General features: G+C 41.6%; 2 protein-coding genes across 2 annotated transcripts in view; both read left to right on the top strand.

Annotated features, from left to right (window-relative positions):
• DMBX1 (diencephalon/mesencephalon homeobox 1) overlaps positions 1-23,513 on the top strand; it is a 55,508-nt gene that overhangs the window by 6,162 nt on the left and 25,833 nt on the right. The window contains exon 2 of the mRNA XM_085885856.1: positions 10,821-10,999. Coding sequence (XP_085741982.1) covers positions 10,840-10,999 — 160 coding nt within the window. The 5' untranslated portion in view covers positions 10,821-10,839. The remainder of the gene's footprint in view (positions 1-10,820; positions 11,000-23,513) is intronic.
• On the top strand, positions 2,395-10,543 carry LOC147025181 (uncharacterized). The gene is given in 5 exon segments (XM_085887069.1): positions 2,395-2,530; positions 3,896-4,187; positions 5,483-5,932; positions 9,954-10,201; positions 10,476-10,543. Coding segments are annotated over 5 exon segments (1,188 nt in total). The 5' UTR covers positions 2,395-2,400.

The raw sequence follows: 23,513 nt of genomic DNA, 5'->3' as shown, positions 1-23,513 counted from the left end.
AATCCGTGCCACTTTTGAGCCAGGAGCCGAGCCAGTTTCGAGCCAGGATCTGTATCATTTTCCAGCCAGGATCTGTGCCAGTCCAAAGCCAGGAGCCGTGCTAAATTTCGAGTAAGGAGCCGTGTCAGTTTCGAGCCAGGAGCCGTGCTAAATTTCGAGCCAGGAGCTGTGCCAGTCCCGAGCCAAAAAGCCATGCCACCGTGAGCAGTGCCAGTCTTGAGGTTTGAGCCAAACACAGCCCCTCCCTTTCCCTCCAGATCGATCCAACCGCCCAAGGCGTGATGCCATGACGGACGGGAGGCCTCTCGTTTACCCGCGATTAATAATTAAGGAGCTACGAGGCGGTGGAGACTGGATGAGAAGAAAAGACACGAACGATGAAGCACACCGGGAGTGGAGCTAGAAGCGAAAACAGAAAAAAAGGAGACCTGGTGGATTATTTAATCGCGTGTTGGTTCCAGCCTACAGTGGTCATGATCGTCGCGGTACAACACCATCCGTGGACCACTTGGGTACTTAGTGAGAGAAAGTGCTGTTAATGAGCGAGTATGGATGTTTAACAATCGATGGTTCTACATTGGGTGGGGGGGGGGGCATGGCCGAAAGCCTGAATGGACAGATCTGAAGGATTAACCACGGAGAGCTGACCCCGTGTGTAACTAACTAGTAACTACCCGGTTTAATGTGGCTTGTTCATTACAAACATGACAGCGTGTGGTGGGAATCTCCAATTGGTCCATAATTTGGAGAGAGAAGTATCTACATCGTGGGAGCCAGTTATTTTGGTCCATAATAAAGGTCGTACCCCCCTTTCACGAGCTGAGCAGTGACGGGACCCTTCTCGATCGTGTAGAACCGTAATGTTTCCTGAATCTCTGCAAGGTTGTTTCACACTCGACGAGCATGACCCTCATGGTGTGTAGATACCATTTTACATGAACATTCTGCTTCCGCGCGCATATAAGATCACTATTAATACAGAACAAAACAAGAAAAAGAGCAATCGGAGATTGCAAACCCTCGCCAGGACTTCTTTTGAGTGGTGTAAATTTTATAGGTTTTAGGGTAAATCCAATATGGCTGCCAACCCATGTGACCAATGGCATCATAATATGTGTGAAGCTTTTGTTCCTCATGGACAGGCGGTCATACATGTAAAGTTTCGCCTCGATCTGTTCAGCCACTTCAGAGAAGAAGATTTTTGAAGGTTAAAAAAAAAACAGAACAATATGGCTGCCGAATCACGTGACCGATAATGTCATTAATTTTTTTTTCCTGTGGACCATTTTATCCCGAGATGACTCTCAAAATTTTTCATACTAATTGGTTGGGGGGTTCTACATATGCAATTATGATGTCATAACGAGGCCACATTTGACGTCCTAAAAAATCACACTCGTTCCACATGAGGAGTACTTGCTATGTGCCAAGTCTTATTTTTTTCCTTGGTACGGTTTCAGAGATCCAGAGGTCCAAAGTTTTTTTTTCCGTTTTTCCAATATGTCTGCCACATCACGTGACATATGACGTCATAATTATCATTAAAGCATTCTATATGAATAGTCACACCAATGCTGAAAATTTTGTCTCAATCCGACAAGCAGTTGTGGAGAAAAACACAAAAGTTCTGTGCGGACAAACAAACAAACAGACAGACAGACCAACAGACAAACGGACCCAAATGTAATACCCTCTGAGATTCCTTTGTCGAGGGTAAACATCTGATTAGTCAATAAAGGGGTGTCGACGTTCTGTCACCCGATATTACAACAGCATGGACAAAAGGCACAACCATGGAAGGTCCAGGTTGTGAAACCAACTGCATCAGGCTGAATCGTGAAAAACATCATGTGGGGTCTTCATGAGGTCTTCATGAGGTCTTCAAAACCTTCATTAACATTTAGACCATGATCGACTAAAACACGAAACAGACTCAAAGCGACAATGGCGTGTGCATGATTGTGTGTATTATTGTACGTGTGTATTATTGTGTGTGTATTAGTGTGTGTATTAATATTATGTGTGTATGTGTGTGTATTATTATGTGTATGTGTGTATTATTGTGTGTGAATTATTGTGTGTGTGTATTATTATGTGTGTATTATTGTTTGTGTGTATTTGTGTGTATTAATATTATGTGTGTATGTGTGTGTATTATTGTGTGTACATGTGTATTATTGTGTGTGTATTATTGTATGTGTGTGGATTATTGTGTGTTTGTGTATTATTGTATGTGTGGATTCTTTTGTGTGTATTATTGTATGTGTGCGTGTTATTGTATGTGTTGATTGTGTTTGTGAATTATTGTGTGTGTGTGTGTGTGTGTATTATTGTGTGTATTATTGTGTGTGTGTCGGTGTGTGTGTGGGTGTGGGTGTGTGTGTATTATTGTGTGTGTGTATGTGTGTGTGGGTGTGTGTGTGTATTATTGTGTGTGTGTCGGTGTGTGTGTCGGTGTGTGTGTCGGTGTGTGTGTGTGTGTGTGTGTGTGTGTGTGTGTGTGTGTCGGTGTGTGTGTGTGTGTGTGTGAGTGTGGGTGTGTGTGTGTATTATTGTGTGTGCATTGTTGTGTGTGTATTATTGTGTGTGGATTATTGTGTGTGTATTATTTTATGTGTGTGTGCTATTGTGTGTGCATTATTGTATATGTGTGCATCATTGTGTGTGTAATATTGTACGGCTCGATTACTGTGTGTGTGTGTATTATTGTGTGTTTATTATAGTGTGTGTGTTATTGTGTGTGTATTGTTATTGTGTTTGTATTATTGTATGTGTGTGGATTATTGTGTGTGTAATATTGTACGTTTGTGTATTATTGTGTGTGTATTCTTGTATGTGTGGATTATTGAGTGTGTATTATTGTGTGTGAAATATTGTGTGTGGATTATTGAGTGTGTATTATTGTATGTGTGTACTATTGTGTGTGTCTGATTGTGTGTGTATTATTGTATGCGTGTGTATTATTGTGTATTTTTGTATGTGTGTGGATAATTGTCTGTATTATTGTATGTGTGTGGATAATTGTGTGTGTATTATTGTGTGTGTTTTATTGTGTGTGTGTTATCGTGTGTGTATTATTGCATGTGTATTATTGTGTGTGTGTATTATTGTGTGTATTATTGTATGTGTGTGTTATTGTGTGTGTATTATTGTATGTGTGTTTATTATTGTACGTGTGTGTATTATTGTGTGTGGATTATTGTATGTGTGTGGATTGTTGTGTGTGTGCATTATTGTGTGTGTATTATTGTGTGTATTGTTGTTGTTGTGTGTGTATTATTGTGTGTTTATTATTGTGTGTGTATTATTTTATGTGTGTATTGTTGTGTGTGTATTATTGCGTGTGTATTATTGTATGTGTGGATTATTGTGTGGGTATTATTGTATGTTTGTGTATTATTGTATGTGTGTGGATTATTGTGTGTATATTATTGTGTGTTTGTGTATTATTGGATGTGTGTGGATGATTGTGCGTATATTATTGTGTGTGTATTATTGTATGTGTGTGGATTATTGCATGTATATTATTGTGTGTGTATTATTGTATGTTTGTGTATTATTGCATGTGTGTGGATTATTGTGTGTGTATTATTGTATGTTTGGGTATTATTGTATGTGTGTGGATTATTTTTGTGTATTGTTGTATGTGTGTGTATTATTGTGCATATATTATTGTGTGTGTATTATTGTATGTTTGTGTATTATTGTATGTGTGTGGATTATTGCCTGTATATTATTGTGTGTGTATTATCGTATGTTTGTGTATTATTGAATGTGTGTGGATTATTTTTGTGTATTATTGCATGTGTGTGTGTATATTATTGTGTGTGTATTATTGTGTATGGATTATTGTGTATATTATTGTGTGTGTATTATTGTGTGTGTATTATTGTGTGTGTGTATTATTGTGTGTGTGTGTATTATTGTGTGTGTGTCGGTGTGTGTGTGTGTATTATTGTGTGTGTCGGTGTGTGTGTATATTATTGTGTGTGTATTATTGTGTGTGTGTATTATTGTGTGTGTGTATTATTGTGTGTGTGTATGATTGTGTGTGTGTGTGTGTCGGTGTGTGTGTATAATTGTGTGAGTGTGTTGGTGTGTGTGTGTATTATTGTGTGTGTGTATCGCTGTGTGTGTTTATTATTGTGGGTGTGTGTGTGTGTGTGTGTGTGTGTGTGTGTGTGTATTATTGTGTGTGCATTGTTGTGTGTGTATTATTGAGTGTGTATTATTGTGTGTGAAATATTGTGTGTGGATTATTGAGTGTGTATTATTGTATGTGTGTGTACTATTGTGTGTGTCTGATTGTGTGTGTATTATTGTGTATTTTTGTATGTGTGTGGATAATTGTGTGTATTATTGTATGTGTGTGGATAATTGTGTGTGTATTATTGTGTGTGTATTATTGTGTGTGTATTATCGTGTGTGTATTATTGTGTGTATTATTGTGTGTGTATTATTGTGTGTATTATTGTATGTGTGTGTTATTGTGTGTGTATTATTGTATGTGTGTTTATTATTGTACGTGTGTGTATTATTGTATATGCATGGATTATTGTGTGTGGATTATTGTATGTGTGTGGATTGTTGTGTGTGTGCATTATTGTGTGTGTATTATTGTGTGTGTGCATTATTGTGTGTATTGTTGTTGTTGTGTGTGTATTATTGTGTGTTTATCATTGTGTGTGTATTATTTTATGTGTGTATTGTTGTGTGTGTATTATTGCGTGTGTGTATTATTGTATGTGTGGATTATTGTGTGGGTATTATTGTATGTTTGTGTATTATTGTATGTGTGTGGATTATTGTGTGTATATCATTGTGTGTGTATTATTGTATGTTTGTGTATTATTGTATGTGTGTGGATTATTTTTGTGTATTATTGTATGTGTGTGTATTATTGTGCGTATATTATTTTTGTGTATTATTGTATGTGTGTGTATTATTGTGCATATATTATTGTGTGTGTATTATTGTATGTTTGTGTATTATTGTATGTGTGTGGATTATTGCGTGTATATTATTGTGTGTGTATTATTGTATGTTTGTGTATTATTGTATGTGTGTGGATTATTTTTGTGTATTATTGCATGTGTGTGTATTATTGTGTGTGGATTATTGTATGTGTGTGTGCTATTGTATATGTGTGCATTATTGTGTGTGTATTATTGTGTGTGTAATATTGTATGTTTGTGTATTATCGTGTGTGTATTATTGTATGTGTGGATTATTGAGTGTGTATTATTGTGTGTGTAATATTGTGTGTGGATTATTGAGTGTGTATTATTGTGTGTGTAATATTGTGTGTGGATTATTGAGTGTGTATTATTGTGTGTGTATTATTGTATGTGTGTGCCTGATTGTGTGTGTATTATTGTATGCGTGTGTATTATTATGTATTTTTGTATGTGTGTGGATAATTGTGTGTATTATTGTATGTGTGTGGATAATTCTGTGTGTATTATTGTATGTGTGTGTTTTATTGTGTGTGTGTGTGTGTGTGTGTTTTATTGTGTGTGTGTGTGTGTGTGTGTGTGTGTGTGTGTGTGTGTGTGTGTGCGTGTGTGTGTGTGTGTGTATCATTGTGTGTTTATTATTGTGTGTATTAGTGTGTGCATTAGTGTGTGCGTGTATTATTGTGTGTGTACATTATTTTGTGTGTGCATTATTGTGTGTGTATTATTGTTTGTATTATTGTGTGTGTTTATTATTGTGTGTGTATTATTGTATGTGTGTGTTATTGTATGTTTGTGTATTATTGTGTGTGTATTATTTTATGTGCGTATTATTGTGTGTGTATTGTTGTGTGTGTATTAATGCGTGTTTATTATTGCGTGTGTGTGTGTGTGTGTGTGTGTGTGTGTGTGTGTGTGTGTGTGTGTGTGTGTGTGTGTGTGTGTGTGTGTGTGTGTGTGTGTGTGTGTGTGTGTGTGTGTGTGTGTGTGTGTGTGTGTGTGTGGCAGGTTGGACTGCTTTTAAATCCATTTATCAGGACAGCGCAACCATAACTTGACTCTTCCAGTTGAGCTCTTTTCAGCTGTCGAGCCTGGGTTTTATTCCCAATATGACTATAAACTGTCACCACCCGGGCGTAGTGGCGTGCGCCTGTAATCCGGCTACTTGGAGGCTTGGGTTGGAGGATCGCTCGAGGACGGGAGCTCTGTGCTGGGCCGTGCTATGAGAGGGTATAGGGCAGCCCGGAATCATGGCGAAACCCAATCCTTATCCCTGTGTCGTAAGAGGCCACCAGGGTTGCGTCAGGAAGGGCATCCGGCATAAAACCTGTGCCAAATCAGTATGTGGATCATAACGGATGATCCGCTGTGGCGACCCCTAACGGGAACAGCCGAAAGGAGAACAACAACATGACTATAAACTGTCACCATTGGCTTTCACCTGCATATTACATATCAATGAGTATGCCGGCTCGCAGATGGTATGTTAAGCTGAGGATCCATCTGCAAAATTAGCTGAGTAGGCCATTTTGTTGCCGAAATTCATGCCTAATCTATTGGGGCATAACTTACGCATTCAGTCAAATATCGTTTTGATGCTTTCACGTCAATGAGGTTCATGATTTTTGTTTTATAATGTTAGGGAGGGCAATAGCTGCCCATTTCGTGTACTGGGAGAGCAGTACTTCACTGATCTACAGACAAAGACCTTGAAGAATGTGAGCAGTTCTGATTTTTCTAATGAAAGGCTTGGATCGACGGAGGCCGCCCAGTCTGCGGGAAGCCAAATTTGCTAGGTAGTCGGCCAAGGAAAGGTAATGGCTGATGGTGAGCCCTAGAGGTTCAAGAGTTTGAACTTCTTAAAGTGGTTGATTGTGGAAATAGATTTGACAATCCTTCTGGAGAGGCAGGTTGATAATGTTAGACTTTCATGGATTGAAGGACATCTATCAACTGTTAGACCAGCATCTGACCCTTTCCAGGTGAGCAGGAGGGAATTCGCTGCTGCTGACCTGTTGGTTGCATGAGGTATCGTACAAACTTGTTCTTCTATTGGTTCACGAGCGCCAGCCAGTGACCACTATATTCGTTATGTCTGTGTGTCTGTGTGTCTGTGTATCTGTGTGTCTGTGTGTCTCTCTGTCTGTGTGTCTGTGTGTCTGTCTGTCCAGAGCATAACTCTGTGGACTTTGATTCAATCTTAATGAAACTTGGTTATATGTTCGATTTCAATGTCAAGTTGTGTTTTCCTGGATGAGGGCGTGCTGCACCCATTGTGGGCGGAGCCACGCCCGAAAAATAGCCATTTTTAGGGGTAGTCGGATTAAAAAAAATCTATCTTCTCCTCGGGAATTGACTGAATGGAATGGGTTCTTGGCATTTGAATAGCAAAAAAAAATGAATTATCTAAAACTTGTCGTTGTCCGATTTTTTATTTTCGTCCCAAAGTCAAGGTAAAAAGGTCAAAAACTTAGAAAATTGCGAATTTTGACATAAAAATCATACGACCGCCCAAACTTTGAGAGCGAGGATGACAATATTTTTTATGCATAATCTTGAGGTCATTCCCCACCTAAAGTCTTGAAACCATTTTTCTCTATCTCGAACACCTTGCCCGTGGCGCCCGCTTCAAGTTTGTTTTTACGCTGATTTCATCAAACTATGGATAATTAATCCAAGGAGTGTGAAATGCCATATAGCCTATATGACGTTATATTGTTCCTGGAATGTTCCAGAAGAAGTTTTGCACCAAAGGTCATAATCTTTGACCTTTGACCTTTAAAGGCCACAAAGGTCAAATTTTCAAAGTTGTGGGAATCGAACCGGGTTTTCGACCTTCTTCGACGAACTAACTCCAATAAGCTATAGCACGTATCCTGTGTCCTTATTTTAATGTCCACAACATTGTTTTGTGACCTTTAAAGGTTATGCAAAGGTCAAATTTTGAAAGTTGTTGAACGAAACCGGGTTTTCGACATTTTGCAGTTAATAACCTGTCACTCGTACCACATCATGTTGATAATTTTTATAACTTGGTCAAAAATTATCACATTGTCTCATCCTTGACTTCTGAAACAATCTACATCGTCAAATACCGCTCGTGAACCATCGTCGTCTTCAGACTTGTCTTCACTTGTTTTCAAAATTCCGCTTGCTATGTCTACTTTGATTTCTATTCCCATTACTTTCTATACTTGCCGGTAAATATGTTTGTGGTTTTATCATACTTGCTTTCACAAATCACAGCGTCCTTCAACTTTACAAAAATTAAAAAAAATACACAAAAAAAAAACATTTTGCATTTTTATTTTTCCATATAAACTGATCTGGTGTTGATGTGGCACAGGCATAATGGGCAGAACTGCGTCTAATTTCCTTGTGTATTATAAGGGCCTTTTAAACGTCAGTTTATGATCGAGGAACAACTTGATTTAAATTGAATGTTATATTTTGAACACGGATTGGAACATGAATCAGAAAACGAATCTGTAGTTTCACAGTACTTTGGCTCTGAAACTGAACATAAATTATCCCACTGCTCTCTATGCATTCCACATGTACAGAGAGGAGTGAGATAATTTTTAAGTGGTGTAGGCCACTTCAATATTTGGTCCGTCCATCTGTCAAAAATTTTTTTAAGCGGTGCAAACACTGAATTGACACAAGAGGGAGCTCTAACTGCCTAGCATCACAAGAAGTAAATGTCAAACTGCACCGCTTCCTTCAGACACACGAGCAATTTTTTACCTTTGTCTGCCTGTCTGGGAATCGATCAAAATTGAAAATCATTCTAAATAGGAAACTTACTGTTTTTAAGGACATCATAAAGGACATGAAGAACCAGGCACAAATAATTAATGTAATGTGTTAGATAAGGTTGTGTAATAGCCATTGCGTCAACGGCGGTAAAGTTCCGGAATTAAAAATTTTTATACAAACTTTACAATGTTTCTTCTTCTTTGTCTTCTCCTTCTGTTCCGTTAATAAGGGTGAGGTCCAATGGTTCCAAGCTTCTGCCCTGCCTCGACCACAATACTGTTTCACTCCTCCCCTACCCCCATCTTCAGCCATCTCTCTCCACTCACAAACCACCCCCACCTTATTGATATCCCTCCTCACACAATTCACCCATCTCAACCATGATCTACCTCTATTCCTCCTTCAATCTATCTGCTCTCTTTGCCATTCTCTATTCCCCCATCCGCACCAAGTGTCCAGCCCATCTCAGCCGGCATTTCATCAATCTCCCAGTCAAGCTCATCTGCACACCAATCTCCTCTCTCAGTTCATCCATCCTCCTCCTATCCACCGTCTTCACTCCCGCAATCCTCCTGACCCAGTTGTTCTCACAGACCTGCAACCTCTGTTGTTGTCAATGCCACCGTTTTGAGACCATAAAGGAAGGCCAGCATCACACAAGTCACCGTAACTTTCCCTTTCAATTTCCTTGATATCTTTCTCTCTGCCATTACTCCTCCACGTATTCTCACCCACCTGAATACTCTTCCTCAACTCTGCCTCAGACTAACCATCCCTGGTCACTGTTCCTCCAAGATTCTCAAACCTATTTCCCTGTCTGATCTCCTTCCCCTCTAACCTGATATAAATTTATTGACTCAGCTTCCCGAACCACAACACCTCAGTCTTCTCCATACTCATCTTCAGCCCGTGCATCCGAAATTCCTCCTTCCACTCCCCCAGTACTTCCTGCATCTCCTACCCACTATCCACCACAACCATCAGATCGTCCACGTACTTGTTTAATTATTTAGTTGAACACTGCAGAACACAAATTGCCTACTTAGTGCTTCAAAGAACCTCCATTTTTGCAGTACTTGGACATGTTATATAAGGTTACGTATAAGACTGCATCAACGGTGCTAAACTTCCAGAATTTAGTTTATACGACCATTAAAATCATTATTTTATTTCGATTCAATTAGGGGTATACACCTGAACGCTGCATGGGACAAGGTGTTCTATTTCTTTGGTATGCAGAGTCGAGGCTCATGGAGGAGCGAGAACACAGAATGGACTAGAATGTAACATAACGAAAATAAGAGTTGAAACACAGCAACAGCATGGGAGAGGTGCAAAATGGAGGAAGACTTGGAAGGATAAAGCTGACATGGGGAAGAATGAGAGCAAGGGGAAGGAAGACACAGGAGGTGAAGAAGATGGATACAGCCACACACACTCACTCTCAATCATCAAAGTAGAAGGAAAATCTGGAAACTTGGAAAGAGGTATTTGGGTAAAAAAGATCATGGTTGGAGATGGGGGAAGATCTGAGATGGGGATGAAGAGATGGAGGGAAGAGCTTATACTTAAACCTTTTCCTTTTTTAAGGTGGACCAGTGCTGTCGACACCTTATAGTGACCACCTGTATAAATGTCTGTTCATTACATTCCAAAATGATGGTTGAAGTTCCATAAGGAGTTGGGCAGTGATAATAGTTGCATTGAATGATGTCATTAAGCATTTACAACATCTCTGAATATCAAGACTATATTTTACAGTGCTGAATGAGAACCACACTTGTGTTTATATTGTTGTGTCCATATTGAGTGATTTTGGTGCTATTTGAGCTGCAGGTAGGCATTGAATGTGGAGGGCCTGTCAGTGATTGTCAAAGATAAACAACACAATGAATTGTGTGACAATTTCACAGCAAATGCTCAATCTCATCAGAGAAGAAACACATCATTTTCCAGGGTGAATATTGAATAGAGGTGACACTTCTTGTCATTTATGGAAATAAATGAAAAGCCCTCAGATATTTGCCAATTTTCAACCCTCATTACCCCAGCACTGGATTATCAATCCACCCCACTACATACCGTGTGCTGCGTTGTTCTGTGCAGGGTACTGTGCCACGTCATTATGCAACAGTACGGATTGGGTGCTGCCAGTGGCTTCACGCTGCCCACTCTGGGTTCAGTGTACGGGCTGCAGCAGCACGCGGCACAGCACGTGGCACAGCACGCGGCCGGAGACTTCCGTCCTGCGGTGCACGCACTCACATTGGCAGAGCGGCTTGCAGGTGAATACCACATTCCTCACACATCACCAATGGACATCCCTCTGATGGTTAGAGTTAATGAGCCATCAAAATGAAAGTTTTGCTGAGCACTCAATGGAGTTGTCTCTATATTATGTACTCTAGAATGGAGGGGGCAAGGAGAAAAATTATAATGATAATAGTAGTAGAAGGTTGTTAGGAGATGTCAGGGGCAAATCCAGGAATTGGGTAGGGGGGGGGTTTCCAAATAACAGAAAATTATAAAATTTTCAAATAATTTCCAAATAAATTACTGTGAGCTGTTAGTGGTTTATTGTTTATTAACCTCTGCCATCGAAGATGGACGGAGGTTACTGTTTTCACCCATCTTTGTTTGTTTGTGAACAGTATTACGGAAAAACTCCTCGCCAGATTTCGACGAAACTTGGTGGGGGGGGGGGGTTAGGTATGGTCCAAGGATCATGCCATTAAATTTTGGACTTGGTCCAAAGGCCAATATGGCCGCTATGGCGGCCATTTTGAAAAAATGTTTGAATTTTGGTTTTTGCATTTCTACATGTTTTAAGTGATTTCCAACCAAAAAAAAAAATTGTTAGAAAAAAATATATATTTTGCAACTTTTTTTCAAAAAAATTTCGATTTTATTTGAAAAATATTTGATTTTTGTTTTTGCATTTCTACATGTTTTAAGTGATTTCCAACCCCCCCCCCCAAAAAAATTTGTTAGAGAAAAAAAACAAATTTTGCACCTTTTTTTTCAAAAAAATTTCGATGTTTTTTTTTTTGGCATTTCAACATGCGCGTCGATCTCGTTTAGTTTATTCAATCGTGTTTCATTAGAGTCTGATCCGTTTTGACCTACAATGAATAGGATATCAGGTTCACTTAAGTGACCCAGCAGTATTGGCGGCGGAGGTTTTGCACTCTACCGAGTGCTCCCCCTCTAGTTAGGTACTGTATTGATACCGTTTTTCTGAGGCTTCTGGCCTTTTTTGTGGCACACTTTCATGGGAGAAGGAGTTCTGGGTGATCAGGGAACCTCTGGGGTTGCCACTGTAATGGTAAATATTTTTTTGTTGGGAAGGGGGGGGTTTCCAGGCAACTTGGAAATCCCCCTGGATTTGCCACTGGATGTGGTGGGACAAGGGTTAGGAGAAATAAGGGGAGGGAAGGAAAACGCCAACTGTAACTGAAGATATGGAGGGGAGGGAAGGGAAAAAATGCCTATGACCTAACATTAACCCAAATAGGAGAAATAAGGGGAGGGAGAGGAAAAAAACCCCCCAATAACACTGACCCTAATCCTTGCAGGAGATGTAAGGAGAGGGAAGAGTGAAAACCCTACAACCACAACTCTCACCGTAACAGGAGATGTTAGGGGAAGGAAGAGAGAAAATCCTACAACTCTATCTCTAACCCTCACTGGAGATGTTAGGGGAAGGAAGAGAGAAAACCCTACAACTCTAACTCTAACCCTAATAGGAGATGTTAGGGGAAGGAAGAGTGAAAACGCTACAACTCCAACAATATCCCAAATAGGAGATGTTAGGGGAAGGAAGAGAGAAAACCCTACAACTACAAGTTACAACTCTAACTGTAACAGGAGATGTTAGGGGAAGGAAGAGGGAAAACCCGACAATGACAACTCTAACCCTAACAGATGTTAGGGGAAGGAAGAGTGAAAACCCTACAACTCTAACTTTAACCCTAACAGGAAATACAAGGGGAAATATTCAGGGCATTTGGAGGGAGAGAGGATTAAAAACAAAATGCGTATATAATATCTGGATAGCCCCAAAGCAAAATACATTAGACGTTTGAGCAATATGCAGTGTAGTTAGGAGTTATGTTTTAATATTTTATGTCAAACTAATGATTATGCCAAACAGATGATTGTGTGAACCACTTGCTATGAACCACTTGCTTTTCTATCCTGGTTCATGATGTGCATGCTCTGTGTACTCGTAGACTCAAAATCATCAAAAGTACACACCTGAAGGTGTGTACACATATCAATTTGTCCCTTGATAAAGGATCTGCTGAAGTTTTCATACACAAACAACTCAGTTATGAGGAGTTCATTTCAAGGGTGATCGGGATTAGTAATGACTAGGGTGGGAAGGAACTTGCAATGGGTGGCAATGACACATGGAAGTCAAAATATGAGTCACATCCATCATTATGACGTCAATAACATAATGGAAAATAGTGCTGAACATGGAAATGACAAAACAGCTTAATACGATGGAGTCAGGTCATTTCAAAAGTACCCTCAAATTCCACATCATATTCAACTTCGAAGATCATTTGTTTCGAAGGGTGTTCAAAAGAGACCAGGAACGAGATACTCACGGTATCTGTTATGATTGTGAGTGTCTCATTCCAAGTGAATGCGTAAATTTGTCCTGCAGGGCAACCACTCTCTGAGGTAGCAACCAGTGTAACCTGGTGTCAAGGAAGACCCGAGAGGACCAGACCACTTGCAAGAATTCGTAATTTGTTCAGGATGCCGGCGATAACTCGTCTTCTCTTCACGAAAGACATCGTGGGGTCTTCAACGTCCACCAACTAGTGCCGGCAGATGGGACACCCAGTTTAACGTCCAACCGAGGGATTTTGCACCCATTAATGCAATGCCCAGCCTGTGAATCACCAGTCCGGCAGTTTATAGACAGGCCGAGAATCAAACCCAAACGACACAGCTCAAAGGTACCTACCTCTACATAATCTTGTCGGAACCATACTTACAATAGTCTAAGAAATGTAAAAAAAAAAAAAAAAACCAGAATTAAACACAAGTATCTAACTGGAAAGAGCACTCAGAGATTGGAGACCCTCACCAGGACTTGTTTTGTGTGGGAAATAAATGGAAGGATGTCCTGAATTAAAGGTCGTCCATTGCAAATGAAAGGTCTAAATGGTCGCGTTGTAAATGTGTAAAGGTCAAAGGTCTGAAGGTCTAAAGGTTGAAAGGTGGAAAGGTCAAAAGATCTGAAAATGTCGAAATGCGTCTAAACTCTAAAGGGTTGTAATTCTCTGAAGTCCTTTGGATCCTCTGGGTCTTTTTGGTCTTCTGGGTCTTTAGGGTCCTTGGGGTTGGTTGGGTCCTCAGGGTCATTTGGGTCTTTGCATCTTTTGGGTCCTCTGGGTCCTCAGGCTCTTTTGGTCATCTGGGTCTTTTTGGTGCTCTGGGTCCTCGGGTTTTTTGGGTCATTGAGGTATTTTGAGACATTGGGGTTGTTTAGGTCCTCAGGGTCTTTTGGGTCTTTGTGTCTTTTGGTTCCTCTGGGTTTTAGTGGTCATCATGGGTCTTCAAAGTCTGAATAAGTCTTGGGGTTCTAAACTGTCTTGGGGATTTTAGGGGTCTTAGAAGGTCTAAAGGATTGGAATAGTGGAGTAGCGGGTGAAACCTGGATCCTATCCAAGTTCCTCCTGATGACGCCATCTTTGTTCTTTACTTATTCGGGTTCCTTCTGATGACTCCAATGCAATATTTAGTCTTCCGTTTTATTGTGTTTATACCATATACTGATGCTGTGTGGACTTTGCTTCCTCGCTGACGGACCTCTGGTAGCTTGTACTTGTTGCTGTGTTGGAGCCTCAGGGGTAACTACTGAAATATATGTCTGGGTTCTTCACGACATCTTTGTTCTTTATTCCTTTCATATTTCATTCTACTTTTTCACAATTCTCTTTATTCATTATAATTCTTGCTTTTTCTTTTCTTTTATATCTTTTACTCTTTATTTCTCTCTTTCTTTATCTATTTGTCAAGGAGAAATGAATTATTGCAGAAAGTTTTTTTTGTGGGGCTCACTCAGCTGAACCTGGATGGGCTTGAGAGTATTGGAGTAGCAGATAAAACCCGAATCCTATCCAGGTTCATACTGATGACTCCGTACAGATTTGACCACAAAAAATAATTGGTGGTTGAATTCAGTGACCTGATATGCAAATACTCTTCAAATTTTAAGTCAATCTGATGAAAGTTGACAATTTTAGAAATTTGCCTATGTCAACTTTTTGGCCTATGTCGATCTTTTGACCTATATTGACCTTTTGGCCTATGTTGACCTCAAAAATACTTGTTCGTAGAATTCAGTGACCTAATATGCAAATCCTCTTCAAATTTCAGCTCAATGGGACGAAAATTGAGAATTTTTGAAATTCCATCCACCAAAAATTTGGTCGATATTGACCTCAAAAAATTGACTGGTTGAATTAAGTGACCTCAAATATAAATCCTCTTCAAATTTCAAGTCCATCGGATGAAAATTGAGGATTTTAGAAATCTCACCTGAGTTGACGTTTGGCCTATACAATTGGCCTATATGATTGGCCTATACAGTTGGCCTATAAAACTGGCCTCAAAATAATTGGTGGTTGAATACAATGACCAAATATGCAACTCCTCTTCAAATTTCAAGGCAGTTTGATGAAAATTGACAATTTTAGAAACTTGGCCCATGTCGACTTTTTGGCCTATGTTGACCTTTTGGTCTATGTTGATCTAAAAAAAATAATTGGTGATTGAATGCAGTGATGTGATGTGCAAATCCTCTTCAAATTTCTAGTTAATGGGATGAAATTGAGGATTTTAGAAATTTGACAAAGTTGTTGACCTTGTGACCTTTTGATCTCAAAACAATTGGGCTTCTTGCTTACGACGAACTCTACCATGTGGTGAAGTTTCGTGAAGATTGGTTTAAAATCGTGAGCTGTAGTTAATTGACAGAAAGACAGACAGACAGAATGACGCACAAGACCAACCAATATACAGTACTTGAAAAATCTTCGATTTTCACAAGTAACAAAGGGACCCAAATCACCTCTGGTGAGGGTAATAAATAAATAAAGGACGGTTTGTGCGTGTGGGTACATGGATGGACACATGTGGAGAAACTGCAAACGTCAACCTGCGACGCCTGGTCATCCCCGCACAGAGGGCAGGATATCCCAGGAATCTTTTCTTGTTTTTCTCACTAAGATTAGTCATCGCAGCAAATACTGGTATTCCTGTTAGTAAAACGAGGGGTCTTTTATGCTAGGTATACTTACAAGACGAGTGTATTTGATGAAAAATTAACTATTTAATCTCAAAATTTATTTTATTTTCGGAATATTCAGCCTCTGTCTTCATGTGCAGAACACACCCACCCTCGAGGTCATTCTTTCTGGCTGGAGGATGACTCTGTTGTAATGTTTGGCTATTATCCTGCCATGGACAAGAAAGGGTTATCTATATCTAAGACAACTCCACAATGCTACGAGGTGTCATCCTGACAATACCTCATGGCAATACCTGACATTGGCTGGGTTGTCTTCAAGTGAGAACTTGGTGCAAACTCATGTACACCCAACCATCGTTCCATCACAGAAAAAGGGTTACTCCGTGGTCCTTGCCCACTTGTTTGTACTGTAGGTGCAAAAAAAGTCTCTCATGGCTATATGTCAAGAATGGTGATCGTCCTGTTTGGATTGCACCTGAACCCACAAAACAATTGTGCACAGCTGCCTCCTTGCAACCAGTGCTTCGAACAGCCCATCCATTATTCCAAAAAAAAATCAAATCCATTGGGACCATACTCTGTGCAGAGCGTTGGTGCTGCTGAAGCAGTCTCCTGGGCACAATCCTGGATGGGTCGCCACTCTGACGCAGGATACTCGAATGGCTCAATCATCCCAGCAAGCTGGTACTCACTTTGCCGACCTCAGAAGGATGACGGGCTGAGTCAACCCCACCTGGTATTAATTCAACGTAAAAAAGCGGGGGTGGGGTCCATTGTTCTTGCATTAAAAATTGCATGTTGTTGCACAGGTTTGACATACCATAGCAACAACTATTTACATTGAAAGCACTTCTTCCTTTCCCCCTTTTATTATTAGCTATTGTCAGGTTGAGTAATCAGGGCCAGGCATTTTCAATATCAGATGAGGGTCAGTCGTTGTTCTCAAAAATCGAAAAATAATGGCGGCACTGAATGTTTGCACAACATCCAGGAACTGCTGTGCAAAGTGACGTTACAGCTTCACTCATCATTTTGGGTATTTCCAAGATGGCGGTTAGCAGCATGTCAAGTGCTGCAGGACAGCGCTGCGTAATGAGGATTTTTGGCGTGGTATTCAGAGGAGATCAGCCGCACAGTTTGTTGGTGATATGTGCCTCTCCTTTCCACGTGTATTTGAGTCGTGGAAAATATTCAAAAACAAATGTGAATCAATAATGGAGCGTGCTCACGTGCAACCAAGTTTTGTGATTCCAATAAATATTACTCCGATGGTCAATCCATATATTTTAGCCAATAGAGCATTACGATACTTCGATGGACAATCTTTTCTGGACAATAGATGCACCAACGTTAGTGATTTTACAGAAGTAGTTAGTGACTATCAATAGTGGAAGTAAGGAAACTGTCATTCATTGGTACCTGATATTAAACAAAGCAAGAACCAGGTGGATGAGAAAAGAACTCTCGTTTTATCAGAAGGCTGTTGGGATGGGAAGTGCTTCACAACCCCCCACTCTCCTCGAGAGTCCAGAAAGGTCAACCTTGATTATTTTTTTTTAATCTCTTTGGACCACTTAAAGAACATCTTGGTGCAATCCAGTTTCAAAACTAGAGAGGTCATGGAACATGATACCCCGCACAGTGTTACACAAGGAAAGTGTACGCAGGAGGAGGTCACTCGGTACATCATGCCAGCGCCACAACAACACCAGACCAATTTTATCCGTCAAAACAATGCAATTTCTTTGGACGAATGAGGGGAGGAATGTGGACGAGACGTGGCACACCCAGGGATATCCACTGTTTTGTCAAAATAAATAAGGGGAAATATATTTGTTTTAATTATTTCAAGGAAAAAGCATGTTTTTTGTGTTTTTTTTGGGGGGGGGGGTGAGGATGGTGGGCGAAGGTGGTTCTTGGGTGAGAAACACAACATCAACCACACAGCACCCCTTTACAAGACCCCTTCAGACACAACACTCCGCACAGATGCACATAATCACCTATCCATACTCGAGCTACCTAAAACTCCTGCCAACATCCCTATACCCCTCTATCTCCAATACTTCCAGGTACCTATCTCATTCCCGTTTAACTCTATGTTGTTTCTGCTGTCACTACCTTTCCAGGTAGCCCATTCCATGCATTAACTACTCTCGGAGTAAAAGACCCCTGCCTGACTACCATCTTAACTCTCCTCTTCTTTACCCTCAGGCTATGGCCCCTGGACCAATCACTGTCTACTCTGCTGAATAATTATTCTGCACTTATTTCGTCTATACCTTTCATTATCTTAAACATCTCTATCATATCTCCTCGTAACCTCCTCCTTTCTAGTGTATAAAGCCCTGTCTCCTTCAGCCGCTCCTCATAGCTGAGTCGAGCTAGGCCCGGAATCCATCTCAAAGTCCTGCGCTGAACCATCTCTACAGCAGTTATCTCCTTCCTGAGAAGTGGTGACCAAAACTGCACACAATATTATACATGGAGCCCTCACCAAGTGTTCAAGCATTACACTTCATTGGAGCACGAAGTATTATACTTCAATTTTAATAAAATAATTATATTAAGGACCATTAAAAATCCAGAAGTTAAGCATTACTGAAGCAGTCTCATACATCAACCTTATGGCCTTATACACTGTCATAAGAAGGTGTTGAGTAGCAGTTTAGTCTCGTTGAGTTTTGTTCTGACACAGCCATATTGACAGTCTTCCTCACCCCCAATACTGTTCCACTCACGTGCCACACATCATGCTATATACTCTATATCATGGTTCTTGTTAAGTATTTTGGAGGTGATTTGTGTGATACAGTATATATTATAAAATATAATTAAATTTAAACAAGTAAAAAAAGACAAAAAATTTCAGAGCCCCTGTTGCTTCAGTAATTTTGCTCGATGGAGTTGAAGGATTTGCACTCCGGCCACTGTAAAACCCTTCACTCCGCAAAACACAAAAACGCAAAAAAAAAATCTGAAAACCCACTCCGTGGGAGTACCTCCTGTGCAGCTTCCCTTTACAGGGCAGCTCACCGGATGACGGGATTGGGTCAAAGCCTTCAGGACCCCCAATCTTTGATGATAGGAGGGAAACCACGGGGTAACATCCCTGGGTCAGATTGCAGGAGAGTGTGTCGGAGTGTTGCTGAGGTATCGTCCACCAGACGGGAGGTCTCCTTGGGTTAACATGAGGCGGTCCCTTCGGGTGGGTGCCTGGAATGTCCTATCCCGAAGAGAGGATGATCACCTGTCTCTGTTATCATCTGAGCTCAAGCGTTTGGACATTGGTATTGCAGCACTCTCTGAGGTTCGGAGACCGGATAGTGGTGAGGTCATGGCGGGTGGTTACACCTACTATTGGTCTGGTCGCTCTGATGGTTACCATTCCCAAGGAGTTGCTGTAGCTGTGTCAAATATGCTGACTCCAATGATAATTGAGGTAACACCAGTGAACGAGCATATTATGAGACTAAGGATTCGTCACTCCTTGGGTATCGTTTCCCTGGTCTCTGTATATGCTCCGAATGAGGCGACTGATCTCACCACACTCAAGTCTGTGGTTGATCAGTGCCCCAGGTGAGATACTCTTCCAGTCTTGAGGGGTTTAAATGCATCGACTGGAACTGATAGGGATGGTTATGAGACATGTGTTGGTCCACATGGGTCTGGAACTATGAACCAGAAAAGCACTAAGTTCCTTGACTTTGCAAGAAGTCATGGACTGAGGGTGGCCGGTTCATGGTTTCAGCACCCACAAGCTCATCGCTGGACTTGGTTTTCCAATGCTGGTGGTGTGGCAAAGGAGAATGATCATGTGCTCGTTGATGGTCGCTGGAGGATGATCCAGAACTGCAGGGTCTACCGGAGTGCTCAGTTCCTCAACACTGACCACAGGCTTGTTTTAGCAACTCTGAAGTTGCAGCTTAAATCTGGGAGAATGGGAGTATCTTCTTGAGATGTCGATCAACCTGCTGCCGAGTCTGGATGTTGGCAAGCTCAAAAATGAGAGTGTAGCTGAGGAGTTTGCGAACAGGCTGAGTGGAGATTTGGGTGGTCTGGGTGCTTTGAGGAATCGTGAAGACTTGTGGAGTGCCTTCAAGGTCACCATCGTTGATGTTGCCGGTGGATGTCATAGAACTCACCGTAGAGCAATGAAAATTTTATCTCTCAAGAGACACTGGATACCATTTACCAGAGTTATAGGGCCAGGCTTAATGGCAGAGCTCAAGACACTGGATACCATTGACCAGAGTTACAGGGCCAGGCTTAATGGCAGAGCCCAGCTGTTCAGGGAGTTGAGGTGTAAAACTGTACGTGTGCTGAGCGTGGAGGAGGCCTATGTGTGAGGAATGTGTGAGGGGGTAGAGTATCACCTGTGGTCAAGTGACTCTCAACCTGCTTACAGGGGAATTTGCACATTGCATTCCTCCAAGCCCATCCCTCGGTACACTGCAGTTAGAGTGGAGAGTGGTGGGCTCTTAACAGAGGAATCTGAAGTGAAGGCCCGCTGGGCCGGTTCCTTTGAGCGGCTGTACCAGGCTGATCCACCAGCTGTTGAGTTTGATGTCAGGGGTGTTACTATCCATATTGTTGACCCTCCAATCAACTGTGACCCATCTCCGTTTGTGGAAACACCTTCATTTGTGCTGCGGTGAACCGGTTGAAATGGAGTAAAGCTCCTGGGATCTGGGGCATCCATGCTGAACTTTTCAAGGCTGGTGGAAGTGCTGCAATCATCTCATTGCATGCAGTTTTGTGCTCTGCCTGGAACACAGGCATCATCCCAACTGACTGGAAGAGGGGTCCTGTTGTCCCTCTCTGGAAAGGGAAGAGTGATCGCCAGGACTGCAACAACTACCGAGGGGTGAGGCTGCGCTCAGTGCCGGGCAAGGTCTTTGCTCGGATAATTCTTGCCAGGGTTCACCATAATTATTGATCTGTTTGGGCACGAGCACCCAGGGAAGTCAGGATTTACACTGAAGAGGTCAACGATTGACCGTATCCTTGCTCTTTGGGTCTTCACCGAATGCAGACGAGAGTTTTGACAGGGGCTGCTTGCAGCCTATGTTGATCTCTGCAAAGCGTTCGATTCAGTGAATCGGGAAGCCAAGTTGATTCTTGGGAAGACCCAAGAATCAGCCTTGCAGCAGGTTGATGCTTGGTCTTCATGGGGTGCCACCAAAACTGATCAATCTGATGTCTGAACTATACTCTGGGACTGAGAGTGCTCTGAGATGTGGTGATACCATCTCTGACTTATTTCAAGTTGTAACTGGAGTGAATCAGGGGTGTGTACTGGACCCCACACTTATCAGTACTTGTATGGACTGGATTATAGGGAGGATGTCAGAGAGATCAAGCTGCAGTGCATCATTTGGGAATGTCAAGATCTCTGACCTTGATTTCGCAGATGATACAGTCCACTTTGCAGTGATTCTGGATATCCTTTTTGGGTCCCTCAAGGTGCTGAATGAGGACTCTGAGCAGTTGGGATTATGGGTTTCCTGAGTCAAAACTAAGATCCAGGCTTTCGATGACATCTTGGATGCTGCTCTCCTGTCTGTTCCTGTTTGTGGTGAGGATATTGAGATCACGGAGAGATTCACTTACCTTGCAGTGATATTCATGTCTCTGCTGGCTGAGAGCCAGAGGTCAATTTATGTCTGGGTCGGGCCTGGGGGGTTATGCATTCATTGGATCATGGGGTGTGGCGCTGACGGTACCTGTGCAGGAGGACAAAAGTCCAAGTCTTCAGGTCCTTGGTGCTTCCCGTCTTGCTCTACAGATGTGAGACTTGAACTTTGACCAGGGATCTGAAATGGAGACATAAATTCCTTTGGTACCAGGTCTCTTCGAAGAATCCTTGGCTATCGCTGGTCGGACTTTGTGTCCAACAAGCGGTCACTGAGAGAGGGACTCAAATGAGATTTGTTGCCTGCATGGTCCATTAGCGTCAGCTACGGCTGTATGAACGTATGGCTCATTTTACTAAAGCTGATCGTGCTCATCAGATTCTCTCAGCGAGGGAACCTCGTTTGTGGAGGAGGCCAATGGGCTAACCATGTGTCTCGTGGTTGCAGCAGGTTGATCGACATCTCAAGGAGATGAATATTGGTCAGGCATCTGCCTGCGGGATGGCCAGACGGAGGCCCCTGGAGTGTCGGTGGAAAGTGGATGCAGCGACGCGCTGCTCCAATGCATGCTCCCATACTCGACCTGACCTGAGTTAAAGAACTAGTCCATATTTATGTACAACTAAAATGGCCACCAGTCTACTAGTTGGCCATCTTTTATGAGATCACAAAATAAAGTGAGGGCACGTGCATGCCATCATGAACTGTGCTTGTGCCATGTTTCAACAAAATTGGACCATGTGTGTCTGAGATATGATTGGGGATACACTTAAGTGACAGATGGCCACCAGTCAGCCATATTGGATCTGCTCTCAAAAGAAAATGACATGCATATGTAAGCTATCATTCATTATCTGAGTGCCAAGTTTGAACAAGACCGGTAAATGCATGTCCAAGAAATAGTTGAGGACAAGCTCAACACTGGGGTTTTTTTATACAACTAAAATGGCCTCCAGTCGGCCATATTGGCTCTGATGTTGAAAAAAAATGGCGTGCCTATGTAAGCCATCATTCTTCATCTGTCTGCCAAGTTTAAACAGCATCAGTAAATGCACGTCCGAGAGATGGTTGAGGAAGTGTTCAACATCGGGTTTTTCCAACTAAAGTGGCCGCCAGTCAGTATCTTGGATCTGATGTCGAAAAAAAAAAACATGGCCTGCACATGTAAGCCACCATTCCTTTTCTGTGTGCCAAGTTTGAGCAAGATCGGTAAATGCATGTCCGAGAAATGGTTGAAGACGTTAACCCACATGAACGCCCGTCTGCCATCTTGGATCTGATAGAGAAAAATGACATGCATAGGTGTAGGTATACCATCATGTGTTGTCTCTTTGCAAAGTACGAATAAAATCCGCACATACATGTCCGAGACATGGTTGCGGATGCACGCATGCATGGACATGAAAATCGAGACCAAATCCATACGCCCCCATTTCGGACCAAGTCCAACAGGGGCTAATAATGGTTTAAAAGTGGTTTTGTATTATTACAAAATTTATACTGTATTACAGTGATTACAGTGTATTACAGTGAACAAGAAGGTAGAAATAAATGAATGACATGTTTATCTAACCATTTATTCAAGAAAAAAATTATTACGGAACTAAACCAAGCTGTTTTACTTGCAATTTTCAAAGTGCCCTCCTTCGTGATCGATGCACATTTGCAGCCGAGCAGGCACAGAGCGGCACACACGTCTGCAGAGTTCGATATCAATTTCCTCAAACTTTGCAGTGATTTGAGCCTTCAATTCCTGAATTGGTATGAGGCTTTTCACGACAAACAAGGTCTTTCATGAGCCCCCAAATAAAGAAATCTGGAGGTGTAAGTTCTGGGGAGCGTGCCGGCCACTTGAAAAAACAGAAATCGGGTGCTACTTTTGACTCACCC

This window comes from Eptatretus burgeri, chromosome 6 (assembly GCF_056783735.1).
Source record: "Eptatretus burgeri isolate ZD-2024b chromosome 6, Ebu_testis_v1, whole genome shotgun sequence".
NCBI lineage: Eukaryota > Metazoa > Chordata > Myxini > Myxiniformes > Myxinidae > Eptatretus > Eptatretus burgeri.
The sequence above is the reverse complement of the archived record's forward strand: the minus strand, read 5'-3'. Positions and strand labels throughout refer to the sequence as shown.